The sequence below is a fragment of the Capricornis sumatraensis genome, chromosome 15 (assembly GCF_032405125.1).
Source record: "Capricornis sumatraensis isolate serow.1 chromosome 15, serow.2, whole genome shotgun sequence".
Classification (NCBI taxonomy): domain Eukaryota; kingdom Metazoa; phylum Chordata; class Mammalia; order Artiodactyla; family Bovidae; genus Capricornis; species Capricornis sumatraensis.
In genome coordinates, this window is record NC_091083.1 from 67,314,811 (window position 1) to 67,339,572 (window position 24,762).

At 41.8% G+C, this 24,762-nt stretch overlaps 1 protein-coding gene across 1 annotated transcript in view; it reads right to left on the reverse strand.

The window, feature by feature from the left end:
• Positions 1-574: 574 nt before the first annotated feature.
• Positions 575-24,762, reverse strand: part of NCOA6 (nuclear receptor coactivator 6) — a 55,081-nt gene continuing 30,893 nt past the window's right edge. Inside the window, exons 9-13 of the mRNA XM_068987038.1 lie at positions 18,821-21,775; positions 15,833-15,901; positions 13,527-13,563; positions 9,470-9,618; positions 575-1,094 (exon numbers count right to left, since the gene is read on the reverse strand). Of these exons, the coding sequence (XP_068843139.1) occupies positions 1,051-1,094; positions 9,470-9,618; positions 13,527-13,563; positions 15,833-15,901; positions 18,821-21,775 (3,254 nt within the window). The 3' untranslated portion in view covers positions 575-1,050. The remainder of the gene's footprint in view (positions 1,095-9,469; positions 9,619-13,526; positions 13,564-15,832; positions 15,902-18,820; positions 21,776-24,762) is intronic.

Consider the following 24,762-nt stretch of genomic DNA (forward strand, 5'->3'; position numbering starts at 1 on the left):
TTTTATTTGGGAGCTGCTCCATCTAACCTCAGATATGGACTGAAGTTAGAAACCTGACCTAAACTGGGCTAGATTCTTGATGCTGTTACAAAAACTCTTGCTGGTCGGTCTGGGCTTCTCTCTTGAATGGAGGAGGTGTACACATGCTTGTTTTGGAGCAATCATGCGCATGGAGAAGCAGATGAAAGAGGTAGAGAAAAGTGCCATCTGATTTGCTGATTGCTTCCTGTTTCTAGATGATCCTGGGTGACTTTGATCCTAAGTTGATTCTGTTGTTTTCAACCAAAGGAAATCTGACCAATATCAAAGTGCCTGGTACAGTGCTAAAAAGAGCTAATTTTCCAAAGCCAAGGAATGAGCTGAGTGCACAAGTATGTTCATTTCCCACAACTTCCCAGACAGGCATCTCAAGTGCAACGAGGACAAGATGGAATTCTAATTCACAAAGAAGGCTGTTCCTATTCACTTATGGTCCAAAGAAAGAGCCTGCTTACCCAATAATCCCTTACCAATAACATACGTTTATGTTCTAGGACAAAAGACATTTATTTAACACATTCAGTATTTCACATTGTACAAACCCTTAGATTCTCTTTATTCACTGGTCCATTTCTACAACAAATACATCCAAAACACTATATAATAAAATTATTTACAACATTTCCAAATGAGAAGATTCCCTGTTGCCCTACTACTGCTATTCACACACAGTACTTCCACGGCACAATACATCATTAGAGATCTAAAAATGCTCACCCTGTACTCTAGGCTGCTTAGGAAATGTGAAAACTAATAACATAATCGCATTAGCTCCTCTCAATACATGGCAACATTTTAGAAACCTTGAACTTCCTCTTGCAACACCAAAATGGTTCAACAACTCTGCTTTCCCCATTGCACTTTACGAAACAGGCCGCAGGGACTAGGAAAAGGACCACGTTATTAAAATAACTAACTGTACAGAAATGGATTTTTAAAAAGTCACAGCTCAAAATTGCTTTTTGTAAAATTCACACACATTTACAAATATCAAGTCGTCGTCCAGCTTGTCTACTTGGATTTTCTTCGCTTGGATTGCACTGCACTGGTTATGTCTGTGGGGGAGAAAGGAAAGACATGTTCAGCTGAGGCAACTTTTTACCGCAGTGCCTTTTAGGCAGTCCACAAGAACCAGGCCTGACCTGAGTGGAGGCCTACTGGACTCTGAGTCAGTCTAAGGGACTCAAAAGGCCCACTTAGTGTGAAGAGGGTCTCAGGCTTCTTGGCCTGATAAGACTAGGGCCTGGCTGGCAACTGGGGAAATGTTTTACAGGTAGTAGGAGGTGAAGCAAACATACATGGAAAAGGTGCCAAGGTGGGGACAGCCTCTTTAGTGGGGCAATTAACCCCACCATCTCCATCACCTGTTTCCATCACTCAACAAAATGATGGATAGACTGACAATGCTTTTAGTCAGAAATCAATGAGTGATGCTACAAGCAAGTGAATATATTGTGCCAGAGTACAAAACAAAACAGCCTCTGGATCCCTTCTGGAGCTAAGCCATTTTTTTTTTTGCACTGAAGAACTCTTAGCCATGCCATAGTCAAAGTCTCTAAATAACATGACCATGACCTTGGTCAGGAAGTGTCTACTATGGCCTAATAGCAATTCGGAGCACGCCACAGCCTGCTCTGAGCCCAGGTGAGCCTGAAGGCTTCATGGAAGAGGTGGGAACTGAGAGGTTTATATCAGTGACAGGGTAACAGTGACATAAAAGGGAGGGAAGGAGTGTGTTTTAATTCCTTTAGTATTACGTCTTCAACCAACCAATTTAATCTTCTCGCATATTTAAACCATCTTTCTCAAAAACTTTTCAACATAAGTCTTCTACAGCAAAGTAACAGTGAATAGCCTAAAGCTCTCCAACTGTAAACATTTCTTTAAAATCTCATATTAATATTAAAAATTCACCCTCATTCTTCATGCTGCTCCATAATAGATATTTTTGATTTAAAATATTTTTACTTCCCATAAGGACCAAAAAAGTGCCTTCTATTTAACATAAATGTGTTGGATGAATTCAACTTACCCCTTTCTAGAAACTAGGCTGAATTTTCTGATGCTGCACATTATTAGGTTCAGTATTCTAAGCAATTTTTATTTTCTTTTTTGTATTATATCATATTTTGAGAACCCAGACTTAAAATGTACATACAAAAAGAAAAAAATTCACTAAGTAAAATTTTAGCTAAGTAATTGCTAAGAAGTGAAACCTAGATGATTTTCTAAAAGGTGGCCTGTGTGGTGATTTCAGGCTTCTGTTGGTAGAAGTTTCAATACATCTTGCTTCTTGCGGGGAGATCATGATGCTCGTGCCAGGTGGTAGAATTAGTTTCTCTGATTTACTCATTAGTCTTTTGCTAATCAGAGGACAGTAAATCTGATATGATGTTGATAACGGTGTAAATTCCATGTAAATAAACCAAGTCCCACATAGCACACAACTCCCCATGATCAATCAATTGTTTACATCCACCACCTCTCAACCTTCACTTTCATTGTAGCTTTGTCATTTGCAGTGAAAACATACAGGGTTTTGTCTTGACTAAGTGTTCATCCTTAGAAAAATATCTGTTACTTAGGTCAACTTTGGGAGCTTCTCCTTTGTTATGATATGAATGATCAAGTGGTGTGTCTAAGCAACACATGTGGCTGGGAAGCATGGTTAGCAGTCGGGCAATAAACAACCTTAGGCTCCCCTCTTCATTCCCTCCTTGCTTGTTCCCATCTGTCAGTGCTCCAAAGCACCCAGGGATCTGGCAGGCTGCCTCTGCTTCTGAGGATGAATCAATGAGTGGGGCCATGAATAAACAAGTTATCTATGCTAGAAACTGCAAAAAAAAATAAAAGTCTTTTAGATACTAGGGTGAGAGGTGGCAGTGGTGGTGTAGGGTGTACGTTTATACTCCCATGAAAGAGAAAACCTGATCTTGAAGTCTCTATCACCTTCTCTGGATAAATCCAACCAATCTGGTCACAGAGCAAAGTTACCTTTGATGTTTCTATAAACCTGAAAAGTTATTTTTATGGTTCAATTTTATACTCCCTCTAAAATATTACCATGTTTACCATTCTGTTGAACACAATAAGAAAATCTGGAAGCTAAGTTTTTAAGGTAAGGAATTCTGGGGAAGTAATGTAGTAGGCGAAGGTATATTCAGGATGTATTTAATATGTAAGCCCTGCTCCTTATGGCTACCTAGCTTATCTGATCATGCATAATCCTACCCCAAGCCCCTATTATAAATACCATATTGGGAAAAAAAAATCACATACATTATTGAAAAACTCTCAGGTTTTTTTTTTTTTTTTTTTTTAACCATCAAATATCTCTTTATTTTTGGCTGCACTGCACTGCTTGCCAGGATCTTAGTTCTTTGACCAGGGATTGAACTCGGGCCATGGCAGTGAAAGCCCAGAATCCTAACCACTAAGCCACCAGGGAACTCCCAACCTTCAAGGATTTTATAAATTATTGTCTTCACAGATACACAAATAGTCCAAAGACTAATAGTATAGTTACTTCGCTGATGTTCATATTTTACAATCGACTCTATGGTAAAAGTGAGGGTCAGTAACAGTCTTTCAGGTGGTGTCTATGTATGTCCTTGGGATACATTTAAATTTGTAATTTGAAAGGGCCTTTTTAAAGCATTTTAAAACTAATTTTTAAATGACTGCCTCATTTTTTGACCTTAAGCAAATTTGGCCAAATCTATACAGTTCAAGTTTCTATTAAATCTTCTAGTATGTGAGCTTTACCTTCTACGGAGTTTTATAAATCAACCTTGACCTTGCTCACTTCATTATGCTTTTTACTATTCTTCTTCTAGCCAAGATTTCCACTTAATTGTAAAAAATTCTGGAAATTTCCTTTCAAAATTTGTATGGCTTGTTTCTAAATGACAACAAGAGTACAGTTTCAGGCAGTTACTGTTCAGGGTTTTCCTCAGTCTTCCACATGGCAGGCGGATTCTTTACCAGCTAAGGCACCAGGGAAGCTCTTTCCTTCCATATTATGTAGCTAATTATGCTTATTCTATAATAACAACACCTACATTTAAAGAGTATCTGTATCAGTTCACTCAGTCTTATCCAACTCTTTGTGACCACCTGAGCCACTGATTCCAGTGTATCTGTATACTCTGTGCTTTTTAGATTGCTGCTTTTCAAGTCACTAGCTGTGGACAGGACAGAATTATCACCCCACTTTGCTGTCAGAGGCATCTAAGGGCACACCAGGGACACCCACAGCTACTGCTGATTACAGCTTGCTCTGAACTTCCCTCTTATTAGGATATTTCCCCTGCTTTCAAACTTGTACACCAAACTTCATCTTTTTAACTGCTGATCTTTTTTACCAGTTGAAAATATAACACAAAACTACTATAGACGTAAGACTAAATATAGAATGACAAGGGAAACAAGAAAAATCATTTCTGTGTGAATGGGGAATTCATCATGTCAGGAAGAACTACTCATCTGCATATCTGTAACACATCTGATCAAGTGCAATTTTTAAAAGTTCACTGATTGGTGGGAGCCAATTTTCATTGTCTGTAATTAAAAGTGGCAGGACAGGGACTCCGGAGGTCAGGTGGTTAACAATCTGCACTTCCGGCACAGGGTGTAGGGGTTCAATCCCTGGTCAGGTAACTGAGATTCCACATGGCATGAGGTGTGGCCTGACAAACAAAAGTGGCAGGGTGCTGGGGGTTGGTGGTGGTGGGGGGAACCCAACCAACTAAAATCAAACAACAGATTGGAGAGAGTGACCCATCGATCATGTGGGCCTTGCTGGACTTGCGCAGAAATCATCCATCCCACCGGCTCCAATCTGGTAGTCCGGTGGGCCTTGGTTAGCATGAGGTAAGCAAACTCTTTTCTCAAAGCAGAAGCATGATTAAGGTTACTGGTTTTCCAATAATACAGAAAGTACCAATACTTCTCATTATAAACTGCTCATAATATTTCTCAGCTTTCAAGATTCTCATGAAAAAACACAGACTGTTTCTGATTTTGTTTGGGCATATATGACCAAAATCTTAAGAGCACAAAAAGGCAAAACCCTCTCTTCCTTTCAAAAACTGAAGAAGAACTGATGCTGCAGGAAGATGTTTCAGGTATCCAGCACTATATATGTCTACAAGTCTGGGACATGTAGCTTAGAAGCCAGCTTGATATTTTATGACACTGGTTCATTTTGGATACAACACAGAAGGCCAAATAATATGCATATTAATTCTTTAATTTGGATCCAAGAGCTCTAACACTTAAAAATCCAGAGCTATAGCTTTCATTTCTGATTTAAAAAGTAACTTACCCTAGAAGAGTTAAAGATAGATAGCCTGAGGGCTTAAAGCCGATGTGGAGATCTAGACAAGGCTGTGATTCCTGGGGTCTGGCCAGAACCCTGCCATCCTCTAGGGAGATACTTATGCAGCATTGCTCCATGTAATATCGCAAAGCCTGTGAGTCATTATGACCTCTTCTAAGCCAGTTGCTAAGCCTCAAAGCATGGATGGGACAGGCATTCCAACATGACTACCATCACCTTGGGACAATGTTCAGTTTAAGTGTACAGGCCTGTACACCCCAATCCACTTCTAAAACAGGCTCCAGCTTTACATCTTTTCTTGGCTAACAGCTATCTACAGAGTGGCTCTAATTTGGGCATCTCTTAACTGTCCCTCCCAGCTGCCAGATTAGTTCTTTCTGGTGCACTGTAAATGACATCTTTAGTATCCTGAGGCTCTGGGCTCAGGCCAGATTTCCAAAAATCTGGTTGTATGCCATCTCTAAAGGTCAACACTTATCTTCCTGCTTTAAAGATATTCTACAGCCTGGAAAACCATGATCCTTTGGGAAAATACACAGAATTGAGGGGAAGCAGATTTCCTCACAGAACTCCAGGAATCATCCACATTATGCTTCCTTCCGAACAAGTTGTTGCCTAGGAGATGATTCCCAAGGAGGGAGAAGGAAGTTGTTGGTTCCACTTCTGCATCCAAAGTGGGGATACCCACAGGACCCTGACTGTGGTACACATGGTATGTCTGGAGAGGAAAGAAGGCCCCTCCCAACCTCTCCCTTATCTGGCAGACTGAGGTAAGGTGATGTCTACATCTCTGCTTTGCCTGTACTTGATCTGCAGATTTGTGGCCTCCTCCTGTGAGGCATTTGATTTCTGACCCAGAAACAGCTGAGCTCTCAGTCAGTGTCTGGTGTTGGGGCATCGCAATCTGCCCTGGTCTTCAGGCTGGTATCCTAATGGTGTGTGACTGTTTCGCAGCAGCCCTGCGGCTATCAGGCACTTGGCCAAGATCCCAGCTCTTGTCCAACTCGAGCTACTTAAGCTCAGTACATTTTCTGAGAAGATGATACCCTCCCTCAGCTCTGGGCGTTTGCACATGCTTTACCTTTTACTTGGATGATGTTTCTTCGTTCTCAGTCTCAGCTTAAACATCTTTTTCTCCAGAAAGCCTACACTGACTTGACAGAAGAACAAAGCATCCCAGGTACTGGGTTGACCAAAAAGTTCCTTTGATTTTTAAGTAAAAATAAAAAACATATTTTTCATTTTCACCAACATATTCACTGTTTCGTTCTACTATCTTCCGCCTTTTTTCAGGCAACTTCATAATCCCATCTTCCCAAAACTTTTTATTTTTTTGAGCAAAGAACTCTCCCAGGTACCTTCTACAGTCTTCCAGGGAAAGGAAATTTTCTCCATTAAGAGAATTTTGTAAAGACTGAAATAATAGAAATCTGAAGGTGCGATGTCTGGTGAATACAATGGATGAGTCAGAATTTCCCAGCCAAGCTGTAACAGTTTTTGCCTGGTCATCAAACAAACATGGGGTCTTGTGTTATCCTAATGGAAAATTATGTCTTTTTGTTGACTAATTCCAGAGACTTTTCGTCAAGTGCTGCTTTCAGCTGGTCTAACCGGGAGTAGTACTTGTTGGAATTAATTGTTTGGTTTTTTGAAAAGGGCTCCTAATAGAGGACTCTCCTCCAATCCCACCATATACAACATCACTTACTCTGGATGAAGACCTGCCTTTGATGTGGTTGTTGGTGGTTCACGTCACTTGCCCTATGATCTCTCCTGTTCCACATTATTGTACAGTTTCCACTTTTCATTGCCCATCACAATTTGTTTTAAAAATGGAACACATTCATTACATTTAAATAGAAAATCACAGGCAGAAATACGGTTAAGAAGGTTTTTTTGCTTATGTGGGATCCAAACATCAAAGTGCTTAACATAAACAAGCTGGTGTAAATGATTTTCAAGGCTTTATCTGGATATTTTGAGTATGTCAGCTATCTCCTGCGTGGTATAACACTGACTATTCTCAATTAATGTCTCGATTCGATCGCTATCAATTTCAATGGGTCTACCCAGCCATAGAGCATCGTCCAGCAAGAAAACTCCAGCACAAAACTTTGCAAACCACTTTTTACACGTTTGATCAGTCACAGTAGCTTCTCTGTACACTGGACAAATCTTTTTTGTGCACTTCAGTTGTCCTTTTACCTCTCTTGAAATAATAAAAGCATAGTATGTAGAAAATGTTCCCTATTTTCTTCCATCTTCAATACTAAAATGGCCATACAAAAAAAATCACCAATTTTGATAAGTTTTTTAAAATGCACACTGATAATGATAGCTGTCACAGTACAATGCAAGAAAATTGTTTTAAATGAAGTTAAAAACAACTAAGCACTACTAGAGCTATCTTATGGAAAACAAACTTTTTGGCCAACCCAACCTCTACAAACTACATAACATTGCTATTAAGAGCACCATAGCCAAATCTTTCTTGATAGCTTACAATCGACGTGACAAAGACCATGTTTTTTCACTGTTACTTCCCCAGAGCCTGGCATGCAGTAAGTACTTAACATATAGTTGATAGATGGTTATTAACATAATAGTTACTGATTGGATACTTCTTGCATTTAGGCACCACAGTAAGCACCAAGCATACCATGGTGAGCAAAACCAGACATTCCCTGCCCTAATTGAATATGTATATTAACTACTTACCACATAAATTGACGTAAGTTACAACTGTGGTGTTACGAAGGAGAAGAACATGGTGCTATGATTCCACATAGCAAGGACAACTGAGTTAAGATAGAGTGAGAAGAAAGAGTGAGAAGTTAATGAGGAAAAAAAAGAAGAAAGAGAGACTACTCCTCACAATAGGCATCACATATACCCAGGCTCTGATGAGAGGATGGCATGTCCAAGATGCTAAGGGAAGTCAAATGAGCTGGGAGAGGTTGACAGGGGCCAGACCAGACAGGATCTGGGGTTCATGCTGGCGCTTTTAGACTTTAATCTCAATTATAATGGTAAGCCATTAAAAGGTTTAAAGCTAGGGTAGCAGTGAAGATGGGGAAAAGTGGATGAACTTGAGTCATCTGAGAGAAAATCAGCGACTTTCTGAGATATATGTGAGGGTGAAGGACACAGGTGTCAAGCAGGACATGCCGAATGGACAGACAGATGGGAGCAGGGGACCAACAGCAAACGACCTGGCATCAGGGGTGAAAAATCACATCTGTTTTCAGACATGTTGAGTTTGCGGTCCTGTTAAGAATGTATGTGCAACTGTCTAAGATCTCTAAGGGTCAGTACTAGAAAACAAATGTATGAGTCATCTGTGAAAGGTTGAACTAAAGAAGGGAGGCATGAATGAGATCACCTGGGGAGAAAATATAAGTTGAAGAGAAAAGGTGACTCAGGATTAAAGTTTGAGTAGGCCAACATCTACTGCACGGGTACAGAATCTGAGAAGGAATAGTCAGAAGACTATTGAGAGCTCTGGGTCAGAGAAGCCAAGAGCAGAGTTCATGTAAAGGAGACACAGCAATCAACAGAGAAGAGAAAACTGACTGTGTCAGGTTCCTGAGAGGCTCAGAGAAGATGGGCTCAAGAAGGCACTGGCCTTTGGACTGAAGGAGGGACAGTTACTCTATTATAGCATGAGCAAAGGAGGACACTGGTAGATTTATGTCCTGGTAGTGAAGAGTTCTCTGTGAAGAGGTGAAAGTCTCTGCTGAAAGAGAGGACATAAAGTAGGAGCCAGAGGTTTAAAAAGAGTAGAGAGAAGGAAAACAAGCTGACCATGGAAACAGAGGAAAGACAAAGGACCCATACTGAGGACCTGTCTGAAGCGACGATCATGGAGCAATCTGCCCTGTTACGTGCTTGCTGCTCTGATACATACACTGCAAACACACAGTTAAATGAACTAACAAACAAAGGAAGGACCCACTAAGCAGCAGAAGTCAAAGCAACTTGAAAATGTAAGGAATACAAGCGAAGATGAAGGGCAAAGGCCACTGAGCTGTGCTAAGAACCCTGTTCTTCTATGTGACCCAGAAACAGCACCCACAGCCCACTGCTAACCTTTAGTAGAGCTGGAGGCTGAAGCAGGCCGAGAGGATCTCTTTCGATGTCCGTTTTCCACACTTTCAGAAGACACAGGCGGCTCTTCAGTTCGTGAGTTTCTTCGGCTTGGAGTTTTGGACTTTTCAATTATCTCTTTGGGCTCACTGCTAACAGAGGGAAGCAGAAAGTCCAAAGAGGTGAGGAAAACAAGTCACACAAAAAATAAAGATTAACAGTTTCATTCACAAGGTAGGAGATTAAGAACTATATAATTATTCTGATGAGACAATGTTCCAGTCTGGGACAATAATCACAGTTACACTCTAATGTTACTGACAATTTTAAATTGAGTCCAGCTTGTTATATTGGTAAAAATAAAATAAAATTTAAGCGTAATACTGGCGAGATTGTGGAAAAACAGGTAAAAGACATTAAGAACTTGGAACAAACATCATCAAACTTCCTCACCCATTTTACTAAGATAAGGATACTTCCCTTCAAAAGTTAATAGCACCAGGTTCGATGCATGATACAGGATGCTCGGGGCTGGTGCACTGGGATGACCCAGAGGGATGGTATGGGGAGGGTGATGGGAGGGGGGTTCAGGATGGGGCACACACGTACACCTGTGGCAGATTCATGTCAATGTATGGCAAAACCAAGACAATATTGTAAAGTAAAAAAAAAAGTTAACAGCACCTAAAATCTAGGAAATGAATAACATACACTGACATTTACTATGAGTTAGATAGATAATGGGATATTACAAGTCACATTGGAGAATTTATAGGAGAATATATTTACAAAACACTGCTGGGTATATTCTGGAGAAGGCAATGGCACCCCACTCCAGTACTCTTGCCTGAAAAATCCCATGGGCGGAGGAGCCTGGTAGGCTGCAGTCCATGGGGTCGCTAAAATTTGGGCACGACTGAGCGACTTCACTTTCACTTTTCACTTTCATGCACTGGAGAAAGAAATGGCAACCCACTCCAGTGTTCTTGCCTGGAGAATCCCAGGGACGGAGGAGTCTGGTGGGCTGCCGTCTATGGGGTCGCACAGAGTCAGACACGACTGAAGCAACTTAGCAGCAGCAGGAGCAGCTGGGTATATTCGGAGAAGGCAATGGCAACTCACTCCAGTACTCTTGCCTGGAAAATCTCATGGACAGAGGAGCCTGGTAGGCTGCAGTCCATGGGGTTGCTAAAATTTGGGCACGACTGAGTGACTTCACTTTCACTTTCATGCACTGGAGAAGGAAATGGCAACCCACTCCAGTATTCTTGCCTGGAGAATCCCAGGGACAGAGGAGCCTCGTGGGCTGCCGTCTATGGGGTTGCACAGAGTCGGACACGATTGAAGCGACTTAGCAGCAGCAGCAGCAGCAGCTGGGCATATTGATTGCTCCAATCCCCCTTTTAGTACATGAAGATTAAAAAATAGTAATATCCAGTATTACTGAGGGTATAGGGACAAAAACTCATGATGGAGTATGAACTGCACAACCCAATCATTCTCAACGGGGCAGTTTTGCCTCTTAGGGACACTTGGCAATGTCTGGAGATGTTTCTGATTGTTATGACTGGGGGATGCCACTAAACATCCTGCAATGCATAAAGCAGCACCCTCCCCCACACTCCACACAGAATTATCTGATCCAGTCAGTAATGCTGAGGCTGAGACACCCTGGTGTAATCCTCTGGCTCAGCAATTCTGTTTCTAGGTGTCTAAGGAAACAAATCTTTTTACAGAGCTCTGACTACACACATGGATGCCAAAGCATTTTTTTCATATTGATGAAGACAGAAGACTGAGATGCTTAACAATAGCAGATTAGTTAACTAAATCATGGCACATCTAAATGGAGCTATAAGAATCATGCTGTAGGTTAATACTAAAAACTGTTCATAATGCATTATAATAGGGGAAAAAAGCTATCACCATTATAAACAGTATAATCTCATTTTCATTATAACATATATTGAGTATATATGTAACACATATGAATGGGTGTGACATATTTATATGTGTGTATACAACATATAGGATTTATATATGGACATAATACTACGTATTAGATGTATACAAATACTATAGTATATATTAATATATACCATCCTTTGAGAGGTTTAACTCTATCTGTACAAACTCTGTGAAGAGGACTGGAAGAACTAAAATATAAACAGTGAATATTGCTGAAATGTAGGAATACTGGCTAACGGATAACATTCTTCTTCGTAATTCTCTGATCTGAATTTCAATTTATCTTTAGTGAACTCTTACTACTTTCACAGTTCAAAAAAATTCATGTTAAAGTCATTAGGAAAAAAAAAGTTGTTGATTACATTTACTTCTAAGACATGGAAATGAAACAAAAGGAACGCAACAAAAAAAAAACCAAAAACCAGTCGAAGGGATGCCTCTTCTGAGAAGTCTTCCATGACCTCACTCCCCAAGAGGAGTTGCCCCTTCTGTCTTTTGGGTTCAGAGTCTGTGTCTGGCATTCTAGAGCACCCATCGGGCTGTACAGCATGTTTTTAGTGTCTTGTGTCTTCCACTACAACGTAAGCTTCTTTACCATGACCTGTCAACTATCCATATCCCTCCACTGCTTACTCTTGCCTGAGGACCCTTTGCCTGCCAATCCGGCCACAGAGTTCATTACCCTAGCTTTACTTTTAACAACTGGCCGGCAAGCCAAGGCAAGTCAAATAGGAGGCTGGGCTGGCACTGCAAGTCAGGGGGATGTACATATCCTTTTAGAAATGGTGTGTAAGGATGGCTTTCTGACTAGGAGTCCAGAAAAGGGTCAAAGACTCTAAGGAAGAAGATTCCTAATGGAGGTGCCTCTTTCTCCTGGTAAAACAAAAGCCTCAGCAATACCGTCCTGGTGTTTATAGAGTCAATGGTCAGGCAACTTGGGGAACAACCACCTATAACGTATCTTTGGTCTGATTATCTCTTCCCTAGCTATACAGTTGGTGTATACTTTGAAAAATGCAAATGAATTCAAACATAAGCCCAATCCAAATGAAACTAGACAGGCAGAGTGGTGTTGTAGGAACAGCAACGAATCTGAGTCAGAAGAACAGGGGTCGAGTCTTACCCATGCATTTACTGGCCATGATATTTAGCTTTATGTTTCAGATTCTTGATCTATAAATTCCCATCTTATCTGCTGCAATACATTAAGTGTGAGAGCTCTGGAGTTAGAAGGCCTGAGTTTGAATCTCAGCTTCACCATTTACTAAACCTGTGATTCTGGGTGATTTAGTTAACCTCTCTGAACTTTAGGTTCCTTATATGTAAGACAGAATTTTCTTTCCTACTAGATACTGTGAAAATTAAATGCGATAATACATCTAGGGAGCTTTTAGCCCAACATATGACATGGTATAGCATTCAAATAAACACTGGCTATTATTACCACCTCACAGGGTAGATATGATGATTAAATGAGAAAATGACTGTGAAGCTGTTTTACAATCTAAGTTGATACAGACCATGACAAATTATTTAAAATGCTGTCTAGTATACTCCTACACTAAAAAAGGAATGACTTTTTTTTAATACAGTAATACTCCTCCCCATGGGGCAGTGAGGTCGAAACTACAGTTGTATTTCATCTTGTTAGGTTATGTGGGACAGCATAGTACAAGAGACAAAGCATGAGCTTTGTGGTCAGAGCCCATCTGCCTTTCTCTCACTTGAGGATCAAACAGCTACACTTAGAAGGTATTGCAAGGAATACTATTAATGATAATGATGGCAACAATTCCTATATACTGAACACTTACTATTTACTCACTATGCTGAGTGCTGAAAAATGTTATGTGATTCAGTTTCAAAACAACTACAAAAGGCAGAAAACTGGCCACCAAGTTTTATTCAAAGAAATGTTACCTCTGAGAGGCTGGTACTCACGACAGCTCCCTGCTTCAGCAGGAAGAAAAACTGGTACAAAGAGTGAAGGAAAAGGCCAAGGTGAGGAGAGGTTTAAAGGCTGAGAAAGCTGATACCTTTCAAAGAGGCTTATGTCATATTCATGCTAAGTCTATAGAAATGATCATCTTACCTTTGTCCAGAGACTATGGCAGCATTTGCCTCGAGTTCTGTTAAAAATACAAAGGACAGAAATGAGATGTATGAGCTTCTCCTGTATATGTCCACCGGGAGAGGCTAGGTATCTGTGAGAATTCTAAATGCCGTGTTTAGGCTGCTGTGTCTCCAAGTGTGGCAGGATCCTCACCCTAACGCAGTATAGAGACAGAGCTGGCGTGGACACAACTCGACTGTCTGAGGCATAAGACACTAACTCATTCTATTTTCACTTCTACTCCATACTGTGAAATAATCCTGTCTGGATCAACAGAGCTAAATTCACACTGCCTGCTTCATATTTCATCTAGCTAACTAGGTTAGTAAAACAATCCTCTTCCTCTCATGTAGAAAGAGAGTGTTTTCATTCTTAGAATATCTCTTCCCTCCTGACATATTTTTTGAACAGTAATCTTCAAATATGTCTTAAATATCCATTAAGGATGTATTCTTCTCCAAAGGATTTCCCCACTGAATTTTAGAGGGCAGACTGCTTTACTCTAAGGTATCACCTACAACCCCATTATGTCCCTCTCTTCCTCAACCTCTCAGCAGTGCCCTCTAAAAATGGAAACCCTCAGTAATTTGTCTAGCTGGGTTTTGCTTAAATGAGCATGCTATGGATTTACCAGGAGCTTCTTAGCACCAGCAGGAAAACATCCTCTTCCTCCATTATCCACCTTTAGGTAGTCTCATCTTTTCCAAAAGACCATCCCTGATGCACCTGGTCTCCAAGAGTCCTTTCCCCATCCCCCCACTTTCAGGGAATTCAGCACCTCAGACTCAGTGTACATGTCTAACCTACCCTACTTATTACAGAATAAACTCCTTGAAAGCAATGAAGTCAAAGTGCCTTGGTTATTTTGACCTCAGTGCCTGTTAGCCATGTGACCTTGGGCAAACTTTTTGACCTCTCTGTCCTCAATGCCTCACCTGAAAAAACAGCGATAACCATTTTACCCACTTCAAAGTTAAAAAGATCCATCTTTTGGAGAAAAAAGGTGGGTCAGGAGATGGAATTCTCTTCCCCTTTCTAGTTGCTCCTTTTCTCACCAAAAATGAGTTTAACTATCTATCTGCTCCATTCCTATCCTTCTCAGGTATCATGTGGGTAGTTGGGAGCAAAAATATCCGGGTGGTTAAAATTGTTTTTTTTCAACCACTTTTTCCAGAGGTCTGGTTTTACCCAAAGAATGTACAATAGAAAGTCCTATCCATCATATAGGACATGGCACCCTGAGGCAGGTTTTAAAATAATCACAACTTTTACCTTACATTAAAAAAAAAACTTACTTTATTCATTTATTTATTTGATTGTTCTGTTCTGTGTGGCTTGTAGCATTTTAGTTCCCTGACTGGGGACTGAACTGGGCTCTCATCAGTGAGAGTGTGGAGTCCTAACCACTGGACTACCAGGGAATCCCCAATTCTTACCTTACTTTTACTAACTCGGACTCAAAATTAAACATTAAAAAAAATAATTCTGTCAAGTGTATGAACTGTATTGTCAGTGAGATTCTAACCTCCTTGTGGAAAACAGTCGTACTTTTTGGGGGGCATACCTACAATAACCTACAATGCAAAGAGCCAGGCAGGACTAAACTGTAACAAATCTATGCTCTTTATCTGCTCTGGCACTCTAATCTATGAAGGCAGTGTGCTATTATTGCCATCAAGATCCTCAAGCATTCAGAGCTGACCCAGCATCTCACAGTAGTTATCTGTCAGATTACCATGGACTCCACCTTCCAGAAACACCATCCGTAGTGCTGTTTACAATATCTTGGTCATGGGAAGAAACTTAATGCCATCCAGAGATGACTGAAATGACTCTGACTCTCTAGAGGAGTGGCTACCTCACTGCAGCCTAGGTTTTCAGAACAAGCCTCCACTTCTGTGATGATAATCCAATTACTATCCTAATGCAATAATGCCTGCCACCCTAGTGAGTTACCATGTGCCAGTCAGTCAGCTGCCAAGTACGGGGGCAGGGTCATGGAACAGGGCAAACTGTGCAATGGAAACCACCCACGGCTGGGTAGCAGACAGACAATGGGCACTGAGATGCCCTTCTTGAGTTCCCTGGCTGACACCAGGAATGCGTCAGAGAGCAAGCTGCTCAAGGGAAAAATAACCTCAAATAGTACTGCACAAGCTGCCACTCAACCAAAGTCTGCCCTAAAGCAAGTATAGTTTCAGCATTTCCTGGCACATTGAGAACAGCAGTGGTTCCTTCACACGTGATCAATTCCACTCGAGAAATTTTTCCACGATGGGCCTTACCTGGTCTGGGAACAGACCCCTGCAGTGCTGTGGCTGGAGTTTCCTTTGGGGCTAAACTCTGTGAAGGAGCTAAGGCAAGAAGTAAAAAAAGAGAAAGAAACAGGTCTTTAACTTTCTTTTCTAAACAAAGCAGAAAGCACCGAATCAAGAGCTAACTGCTGAAATACATATACTCTTAGAAAGCAGTACTTGAAGTTAACTTTGAAAGTACAGTACATTTCAAAACTGACTTAAAAATTAATTACTTTAACACTCAGTAACAAAGACTACCGTGAGGAGAGTCTGTTTTTCCTTTTTGTATGTACAAAGATCAAGGAAGGATATGGCCATAAGATAGTAACACCCATAATTTTTGCTTCTTGGAGTCAAGTTCTGTCCAGTATTCTAAAAAACCCCAAAGCATACTTTGGCAGGCAACCCAAACCTCTTTCAGAGGGACAATTATACCATCCAACCTTAGCACTGAAAAAACTGCCTCAATCCTCTAAAGACTACATTCCTTGAGAACTGAAATGAATCATATAATTTACCTTATACTTTTCTACAGTACCTGACAAGTGTGATGGGCATAAAGCAGGTATTCAATTCATATTTAATGAAGCAAATCAATTTGATGTTATCTACTTATCTAACAAACAGTTACCAAGAACTTTCTAGGGGCAAGGCTCCGTGCTAGGCACCCTTAGAGACCAAATTACATTCTTCTTGCTCATCAGAAATTCAGTCTAATATTAAAGATATATATACAACTGGCACTCAGGAATGAACTGTGATGTTAAAATGAAGCAGATTCATAAAGTACAAAGTGCTATGGGAGTTCAAAGCAAGGGAGATCAATTCTAAATTGAGAAATCTGAAGGTACCCTAGAGGCAGAAACATCAGATTAGGCTTTGAAGGACAAAGAGAACTTGGGCCCCTGAAGAAGAGTGGAACGGAATACACAATGTACTCTAGAATGGAAACTTCTTGGATCATACAGTAAAGATTGAGGGCATAGATATGCCATAGTCACTCAAGGTTATGTCCTCCCACCTTGATACTTAAACATCCTAGATAAATATAAGTTTTTTCTTCTTGCGCAAATGTGACTCTTGCAGATTTCTCTCTCTGCTTAGTCAATGACACATTTGTGTTAAGAATTTATTTTGGATGCTTATATAATACAGCTTAAAACTATAACTTTTATTTTTTACTCCAGTATTGGTTTCTCACACTTTTAAGATAAAATCACAAAAGGCCTTTGAGAAAGAATGGAAAAAATCTTATCTAAATTTGAGAGGTTTCTTTCCAACTACTGGTTCATCTCCCTAACACTCATGTATTTCTCTAGGATTATACAGGACCCTGGTAAAATATTTTCTAAATCATTATCCTCTTGGTACCAGAGGGCAAAGTTACCTGAAAGGAAGTAGAATGGAAACATTTAATAGTGGAAAACATGTTTATGTCACATATATTTTTAAAAAATTCTTTTAAAAAGTTTTAGAAGGTTTGAAAAATTCTTAGGGCTCACCTACACCAACAGAACTAGAACCAGAAATCTATTAATATAGTACCTAGCTCTATGAACTCTTTCTCCTCCAAGGACAGAGAACTCCTTAAAGGACTTTATCCCTCCCTGCATCTCTGGTATTGAAGTGAACAGGTGGAGAGAATTAGCCTTTCCTGGGCTCTGTAGGAGGCAGAGTGCTGGCCTGTATGCTAAGCCCCTCAATGAATCTTTGTATCAATTCTGGGAGGTAGGAATTATCGACACAATCTCAGTTTACAGGTGAAGTCCATAGCTTCTAAGAGGTTAAGGGATTTATCCAACCACGATCGGTATCAGTGGAGCTAGAACTTGAACTATGATCCTGTCCTGAAGCTTGTGTTCTTTCTGCCCCTCCTCCAGCCCCTCCAAGCATTTTAGCTGCATAAACAAGATAGGCGCTCTTGGCTGGCCTAGAATACAGCAAAGGTCCTTTGAGCTTTGGCAGTTTTTGACTGATTCTACTGTGGGGAAACAGAGCTTCTGTACCACTTAAACCTCACAGGAGTAGGAACATTATGTGTATGTGTAGGGGTGGGGAGGTGGCATGGAGTGGTGGTGAGGGGGACGCCAAGAGAAGGAAGGGAAATGTAAAGACACCTATGTTTCCTATGATGTAGCCCACCTTACCAGTACATAGGAAATAATCTGAACTAGAAATACATCAATGGGATGGTCTAATTTTCAAAGAGACTTCATCAAAAAGAAACTGGTAATAAGAATACTTATTACTGAATGATTACTATATTCTAGCCCTGTGCTAAGCATGTTACATACAGTATCTCATTGAATTTTTGCAATTACTACTGTCCCTATATGACAAAGGAGGAAACTCAAGTTTGGAGTAAAGTAACCTGCCTAAGATCAAACAGCTGGTAAATGTTGGTTGGCACTGTGATACTTCCTTCCATGTCTATTATCATGAAACCTGGTTTTCTGGAAAGCTCTCCTCTAGCTAGTCAGAAGGATTCCTGGGAGAGAGTACAATGAGGAAGGGCCTATGAGAACCCTGCTCTGAACAGCTAAAAGCAAGTCTTTACCATGCTAAGAACCTGCAGGAGCTGCTGTTCACCGTTAAGAGACAAGGTTAAATTGGACGCTCACATATAGACTTTGAACAACTGAACTCAGCTTCCCACCTGTAGGATGAGATGAGGGTTACCTGACATGGTTGGTATGAAGACAAGGTAACGTACGTAAAAATACCTCTTTGTAAAATGAAAAATTTTATAAAAATATAAGGTATATCATTATTCTAGGAGTTGAGAACCATATTAATAATGTAAACAACATGGGAATCTAGGAAGTATATTTCCCAATGTACTTCAAATAAATGGAACTACCACTATAGCCATTTAGCCCACTCTTCTTCCTCCAAGTAGAAAAGGAGCCATGCTTTCTCTGGTGGGATAGGTCATCAAAAATTGACACGAGATGATGCCAGGTATCAAGTACCTACCTATGCTGGGCAGAAGCTCTGGATGAGATCCCACCTTCTCCTCCACTAGGCCACCTGCAAGTGGCTCAGATGCTATGCCAACATGATTGCTTTTTGTGGTCGGCGCCGCGGAGATGAGTTCAGAGGGTACCAGAGCGGTTACTATTGAGCGTACATTGGTGGGGAGAGTACTGCTAGGTAAGCTGGGTCCTGCTGAGGCGGAGCCCGGGCCCACAGGGCTAGAGGTCATTTTTAGCAGAGTGGGTGCTGGGGGAGTTGGGGTTTTACTGTCCAGCTCTGTGCATAACTGCTCTGTTCCCAAGAGCCCTGGAGCTGGGGTCTCTAGCCCTTGGCCTTCAGTCTCTCCATCGGCACCATACTGCTCTTCCCCTTTCTCGAGGGAGCCTGTAACTTTTTTACATGCCTTGGTCAGCAAAATCTGGCCGATTTTGTCCACTTTTCCTTTGCCCTTACTAGATGAGACTGGGCTTCGCCGGTTGACAGAGGAGCCTGGACTATTGGTCAAAAGGGGAGAAACCACTGTGGTTGTCTGTGAAGAGGGCAGAGTGCTTTGATCTGCTGAGGTGCTCACCTGAGGGCTAGTCTCATCTGGATTCAGTTCTTTTACTTGCTGGACAGTGGGGTGAGGAGGAACAACTGGAGAAGTTGTACAAGGTGGGGAAGGAAGCTGAACAGGGGTGGCTCTTGAGTTAAGGACCAAGGGTCGACCTGTCTGTATGTTTGGAGCAGGACTACTGGTGGGGGCATTAGGCAGCACAGGAGCAGAAGAAAATTTTATATTCTGAGGTATGTGTAAAGGGCCAACGACTGCAACGGAGGGAGGCATCAAGCCAGAGTTGGTTGTCAGTGGGGCTGCAGGAATTGTGCTTGGCTGTGATCCTTTCATAACCTGAATTATTGAGGATGAATTGATAAAGACAGGCGTAATGAACTGAGGCCGGGCATTTGACTGAGCAGCTGACTGTCCCTCAGAAACCATAACCTTGTTACCCACATTGGGCATTGTGACAACTGTTGACATTAACGCAGACTGCAGGTGAGTTGGCAGAGCTGCTGATGTGTTCGCTGAAGTTGTAATGGGATTGGAAGTCACGAAAACAGTTATCTGATTTGGGGGCAAAGGAGTGGAAATGGAGGAAGAGCTGACAGGTCTTGACATTACTTGAGGGATGCTTGGGGTGACATTAGAACTGACCTCACTCAATTCTGGATGCACAAGGGTTGAACACGGCTCGTTACTGTGAGGTAAATTTAGGGAACTGGAGGGTTCTTTAGAAGACGGATCCTGCAGGGAGGGAATGACAGATGCTTTTTTTGGGTCCTCTCCAGACACTCCTGGAGGTGTTACTTCCAGATCTGTAAGCCCGGGGGGTTTAATGGTCACGTTAGGAGCTCCAGAGTTGTCAAGAAGTTGACTTAGCGATGTTGGTGCTTCCCTCATAGCAGGAGACACCAAATTTTTGTTCTCTTCGACACTGGGAGGTTTGTTAGGATCCAAAGGCTGCCCATCCTTTTTGCACTGATCTTCAGGGACAACCATTTTCACTTCTTGGGGAGGGGCTGCTTTTAGCTCAATGTTTATCTGCTCCTTCCTAACCTGGGAATTCTGGCAATCACTGTCCTGTGGCATATTCAAGCTCTCCTTGTTATCCTCCAGAACACCCCCTATCGTGGCCACAGGCATGGTAGGATTCTGAGGATTCAGCCCACTGTTGTTAGGGAAGCTCCCAGGTACAGGCGGATTGGCCAAAGGAGTAGGACTAACCAATACATTTCTTGGCAGCTCTACATTTTGCAACAACGTTGCATTTGTTTGAGAGGCAAGTGTAAGTTTAGGGGCTTTTGAATTCTGTCTCCCAGGACTTGGGGTGGTTTTCCTACTTGACCCAGGACTAGACCTGCGGCTGTTGCTTGGACTTGCCCGTTTTGGTGCTCCAGAATTAGACTGCTTTCCAGAATTCACCACCACAGAATCTAATTTGTGAGTCTGTGGGGCAGCAAAATTGGAAGGATTATTCATGGTAAGGTTTGAAGGTGCTTGCCCGATGGCCTTCAAAGTTGTCGGATTTAGGCCCTGTTGATCAAAGCCCCTGTTTAAATTTGGCCTGGGAGGTAAAGGAATATTAATCTGTGGGGGGAAGAGTCCTGCTATGGAGGCATTGAGTCTTTCCGGTGATAGACTGATTTCTGAAGGTTCCGTGCTAGGAGGGCGGTTGTTGGGTGTCTGGGGATAATAGGGTCTGGGGCTGGCTCTGTTGGGTGTTTTAGGCCTAGATGTTTGGGTGGGAGCAGCCACATTTGGAAAGTGGTGGCCATGAGAGCTGGGCAGGGAATTTACAGGAGGTTGCTGGGGAGTTGCACCTTGAGTTGCTGAAAGCGGTGATGGTCCAGGTTTTGGCCCTGTCATCATTAACTGATTCTGGGAGACCACTAAATGTGGAGGCATGTTATTTGGGCCTCCTGAGACGGACGGTCCTTCACTGCCACTTGCTTCTGGGAGCGAGGACATCTCCCCCAGTGGTGAGCTGGCAGGGTTCTGGGGGTTCTCCTGGTACATCATTTTCCTTGAAGTGCTTCCCAGAGGAGCAGTCACAGGCATTGGCATTCTCTGCTTGTCAGGTGACGGGGGCACCGAGGCAGGGCCTTGCAGGCTGACCATGACAGGCACGCCGCCGCTCGGCTGCGCAGGCACTCTCTGGGCGTCCGGGGTCAGCGGGCCCCTGGGGGGGTGGGCACTCTGGGGGACCGGAAGCCTGGCGGGCTTGGGGTCCTGCTGCAGCATGAGCATCATCATCATCTGCTGCTGCTGCTGCTGCTGCTGCTGCTGAGACTGTGGCTGGCTGGGAGGTGGCTGCGGCTGCTGCGGTGGCGGCTGTGCTGGGGGTGCCACATGCTGCACGAGCTGAGGAGGCAGCTGCTGAAGTGGCCTCTGTTCAACTGGTTGAGAAGGATAACCTAAAACGAGCCCCCAAAATCAGGGAAGTTAGATTTTCAGCAAGAAAAGCTTTGTGACCTTTAGGGTATGGCCAAGCAATCCTCATCTAGGTGGCACAAATAGCTCAGGCATGCCCGTTCCCAGGGGGGTAAGGGGCGGCCCCTCCTTCTCTGGCATAAGCAAAGAGGCACGCTGCTTCAGGAAGCAAAAAGCAAAGCATCGAGAACCTGGAGCTCCTCAGTCTTCAGGGTTTGCATGAGGCATCACTGTACTAAGACTCTAACAGGCACTGTGCTATGCACTGAAACTGGCCAAGTCTATGCCAGCCTCACATTCAGATGAAATGAGGACAACTCCATCAACAGCACACGGATGACCACCCAGTACTGGGCTCTCATGCAGGCATAATGAACATTTCACTGGATTTGTGAATGAAGCATTTAAGATTCACTTTTTTTCTTTTAGCACAGATTAATTTTTTTAAAGACTTGGTTTTGTTGAAAATACCAGCATTGAAGATAGCCTTTTTATTCCTTCAACAGAAGTAAAATATAAAGTTCTAGGGTTCAGTTCCTTAAGAAAGAAGGATTTAAAATCACTTCAATCCATTGGCTTCACACACCATGCTGCACCCTCCAGGCTCGCTTCTTTGGGAAACCCAGTGAATTAAACTGTCTCTCCAAGGTAAGTCAGTTTAATAAATAATAGGAGCTAAACAGAAGCTGATACACACACTGAAAATAAAATGAGGGCACTGAAGTTCTTTTTACAAATGCTAATTTCCATTTACTTTTTTACATGTCAAACTGTATTTGGAGAAATATTGTCTTTGAATCCATAAGTGGAGAATAAGTGAGCAAGAAGCATAGCCCTCAGGAATAAAAAATAACTTTGGGGAAAGAAGTCTGAGGACAATGCCTTATAGATTCCTAGAAGGCAACATCTCAAATGATTCCTTCTTTTGTGAAGATTTTATTTGGCATTTTAGAACCAAAACCTTACATAATCAGCAGAAAGGACCAAGAATAAAGGTGGTTCAATGGGAAAAAGTGGACATAAAGCTGGGATACAATTTTACAAACTAGATTTATTTCACTGTTACACGAAAAATATATTAGGAAGTTTTACAAAGGCACAGGCATAAGGACAGCTGGCTCTAGTGGTTAGAAGAAGTGCCGGCTCCAGATTTTCACAGAGCAGCTATCAAATGCTATTGAGCCATAGGTTCACACCCTGTGTTTAATAGCTAATCAATGTCTTCTGGCCAATGACAGACATGACACCAATGAGTACAATGTTTTCTTTTTTAATTATTTACTTATTTGGCTGAGCTGGGTCTTAGTTGCGGCATGTGAGATCTCGTTACCTGACTAGGGAACAAACCTGGGCCCCCTGCACTGGGTCCAGTCTTAGCCACTGGACCACCAGGGAAGTCCTCAGAACCCACTTTTGAAGTTTTGTGGTTTTTTTTAATCCTTTTTTGTTTTAGGCCCAACTGACTTCTTAACATTTATAACACCAACAACATATGGCATTTCTATAGGTTTAACTCAGGTTCCCATGTGAAGAAACTTGTAATTTCTGTAGAAATTACACAGCTTCTTGATGTCAGGGCTATGACACAAATGCCTTCATCTTTAAAATTAGGGCATCAAACAACATAAATACTAAAGAGAGCAGCAGAGACAATACAGCAGCCTCTTGAAAGTAACAGTTAAGGGCAAGGCCGCTATAAAGGGTCCAGAAGCTGGAGGCAGCAGTCCAAAGAGCACTAATGGTAAGAAGATAGACTGGGGCTGTGGTGGCAGAATGGTGAAGAGGCACAGCCAGGACACACACAGTGCATATAACATAACCAAAACCCAAATTTATTAATTAAAAGATGAAAATTCATATGCCTTTAGGGGCCAGACTGGTAAAGAGGAGAAGTGGGTTGCTATAAGACAGTAGTAGTTCTGTGGACAGAGCCAAACTGCAGAGCGGATGCTCTACCTAAAGGCATCTAAAACCAGGTTTCTGTTTGCTTTCAGATTCTGCATGACAATTCAAATATACTGCAGGCCAAATTCAGCCTATAGGCTCCCAGTTTGCAAACTGTAGAAAGGAAGCAATAACGTGTGAGAACTTCTGGGATTTATAGAATTCAGATATGTCTGAGGGAAGAAGGTGCCTTCCTGTTCATAATGCCTCTGGACGTACCCGCCAAAGACTGGTGACCTCTCAGCCTCAACTGTGCTGCTGCAATTCAGTGATGGGAAGTGTGGTATGCCCAAACAATTTGCAATCAATAACATATAGTATTGACGTCATAATGAATTTACTTTTTTTTTCATTCACTTTTAAAATACATAAATTAAGGATACTAAAGTTTATCCCTAAAATAACTTACAAAATCACTTCCACTTACTGGCCAAAAAGGATGTGGAATAACTAGAAAGGAAGGAACAAAACATAATCCTTTGTATACACACAGAGGTGTGGCCTGCATGCCATAGGTTTGGTGTGTCTTCTTCATAGGGGAATAAAGTTACAAATTACTGCTCAGGCTAATAATAACCAGGTTTGGAGACATTGTGGCAGCTAGCCTTAGTTCTATAATAGCTAGATTAGAATGAATTAATTTTAGGAGACTTTTTTCAACATTTTAGAGGATATATTATTTTATAATCAGAGGGGGATACAACACAGAGGATTTCAACAATACTGGTCTTTTTATTATTAACCGGGGTAGGAAGTACATGAGTGTCTCTTTCATTACTCTTTATATACTTTTTTATCTTTAAAGATTCATAATAAAAGCTCTATTAAAAAATCTTATTTTAACCCCTAGTAGTTCTCTGCTTTGAGAAAGTCCCAGTAGAAAAGGCTGCAGGAAAGGCAGGCAAGCAGGATTAGAGTGAAAGCATCATTTCATTTAATCTTATTTCATTTTGATGCCAACTAGAACCTTTGATATTGACAAGAATAAAGAGGCACTAACTAACTTTAGTTTGATTTTATGAGGACC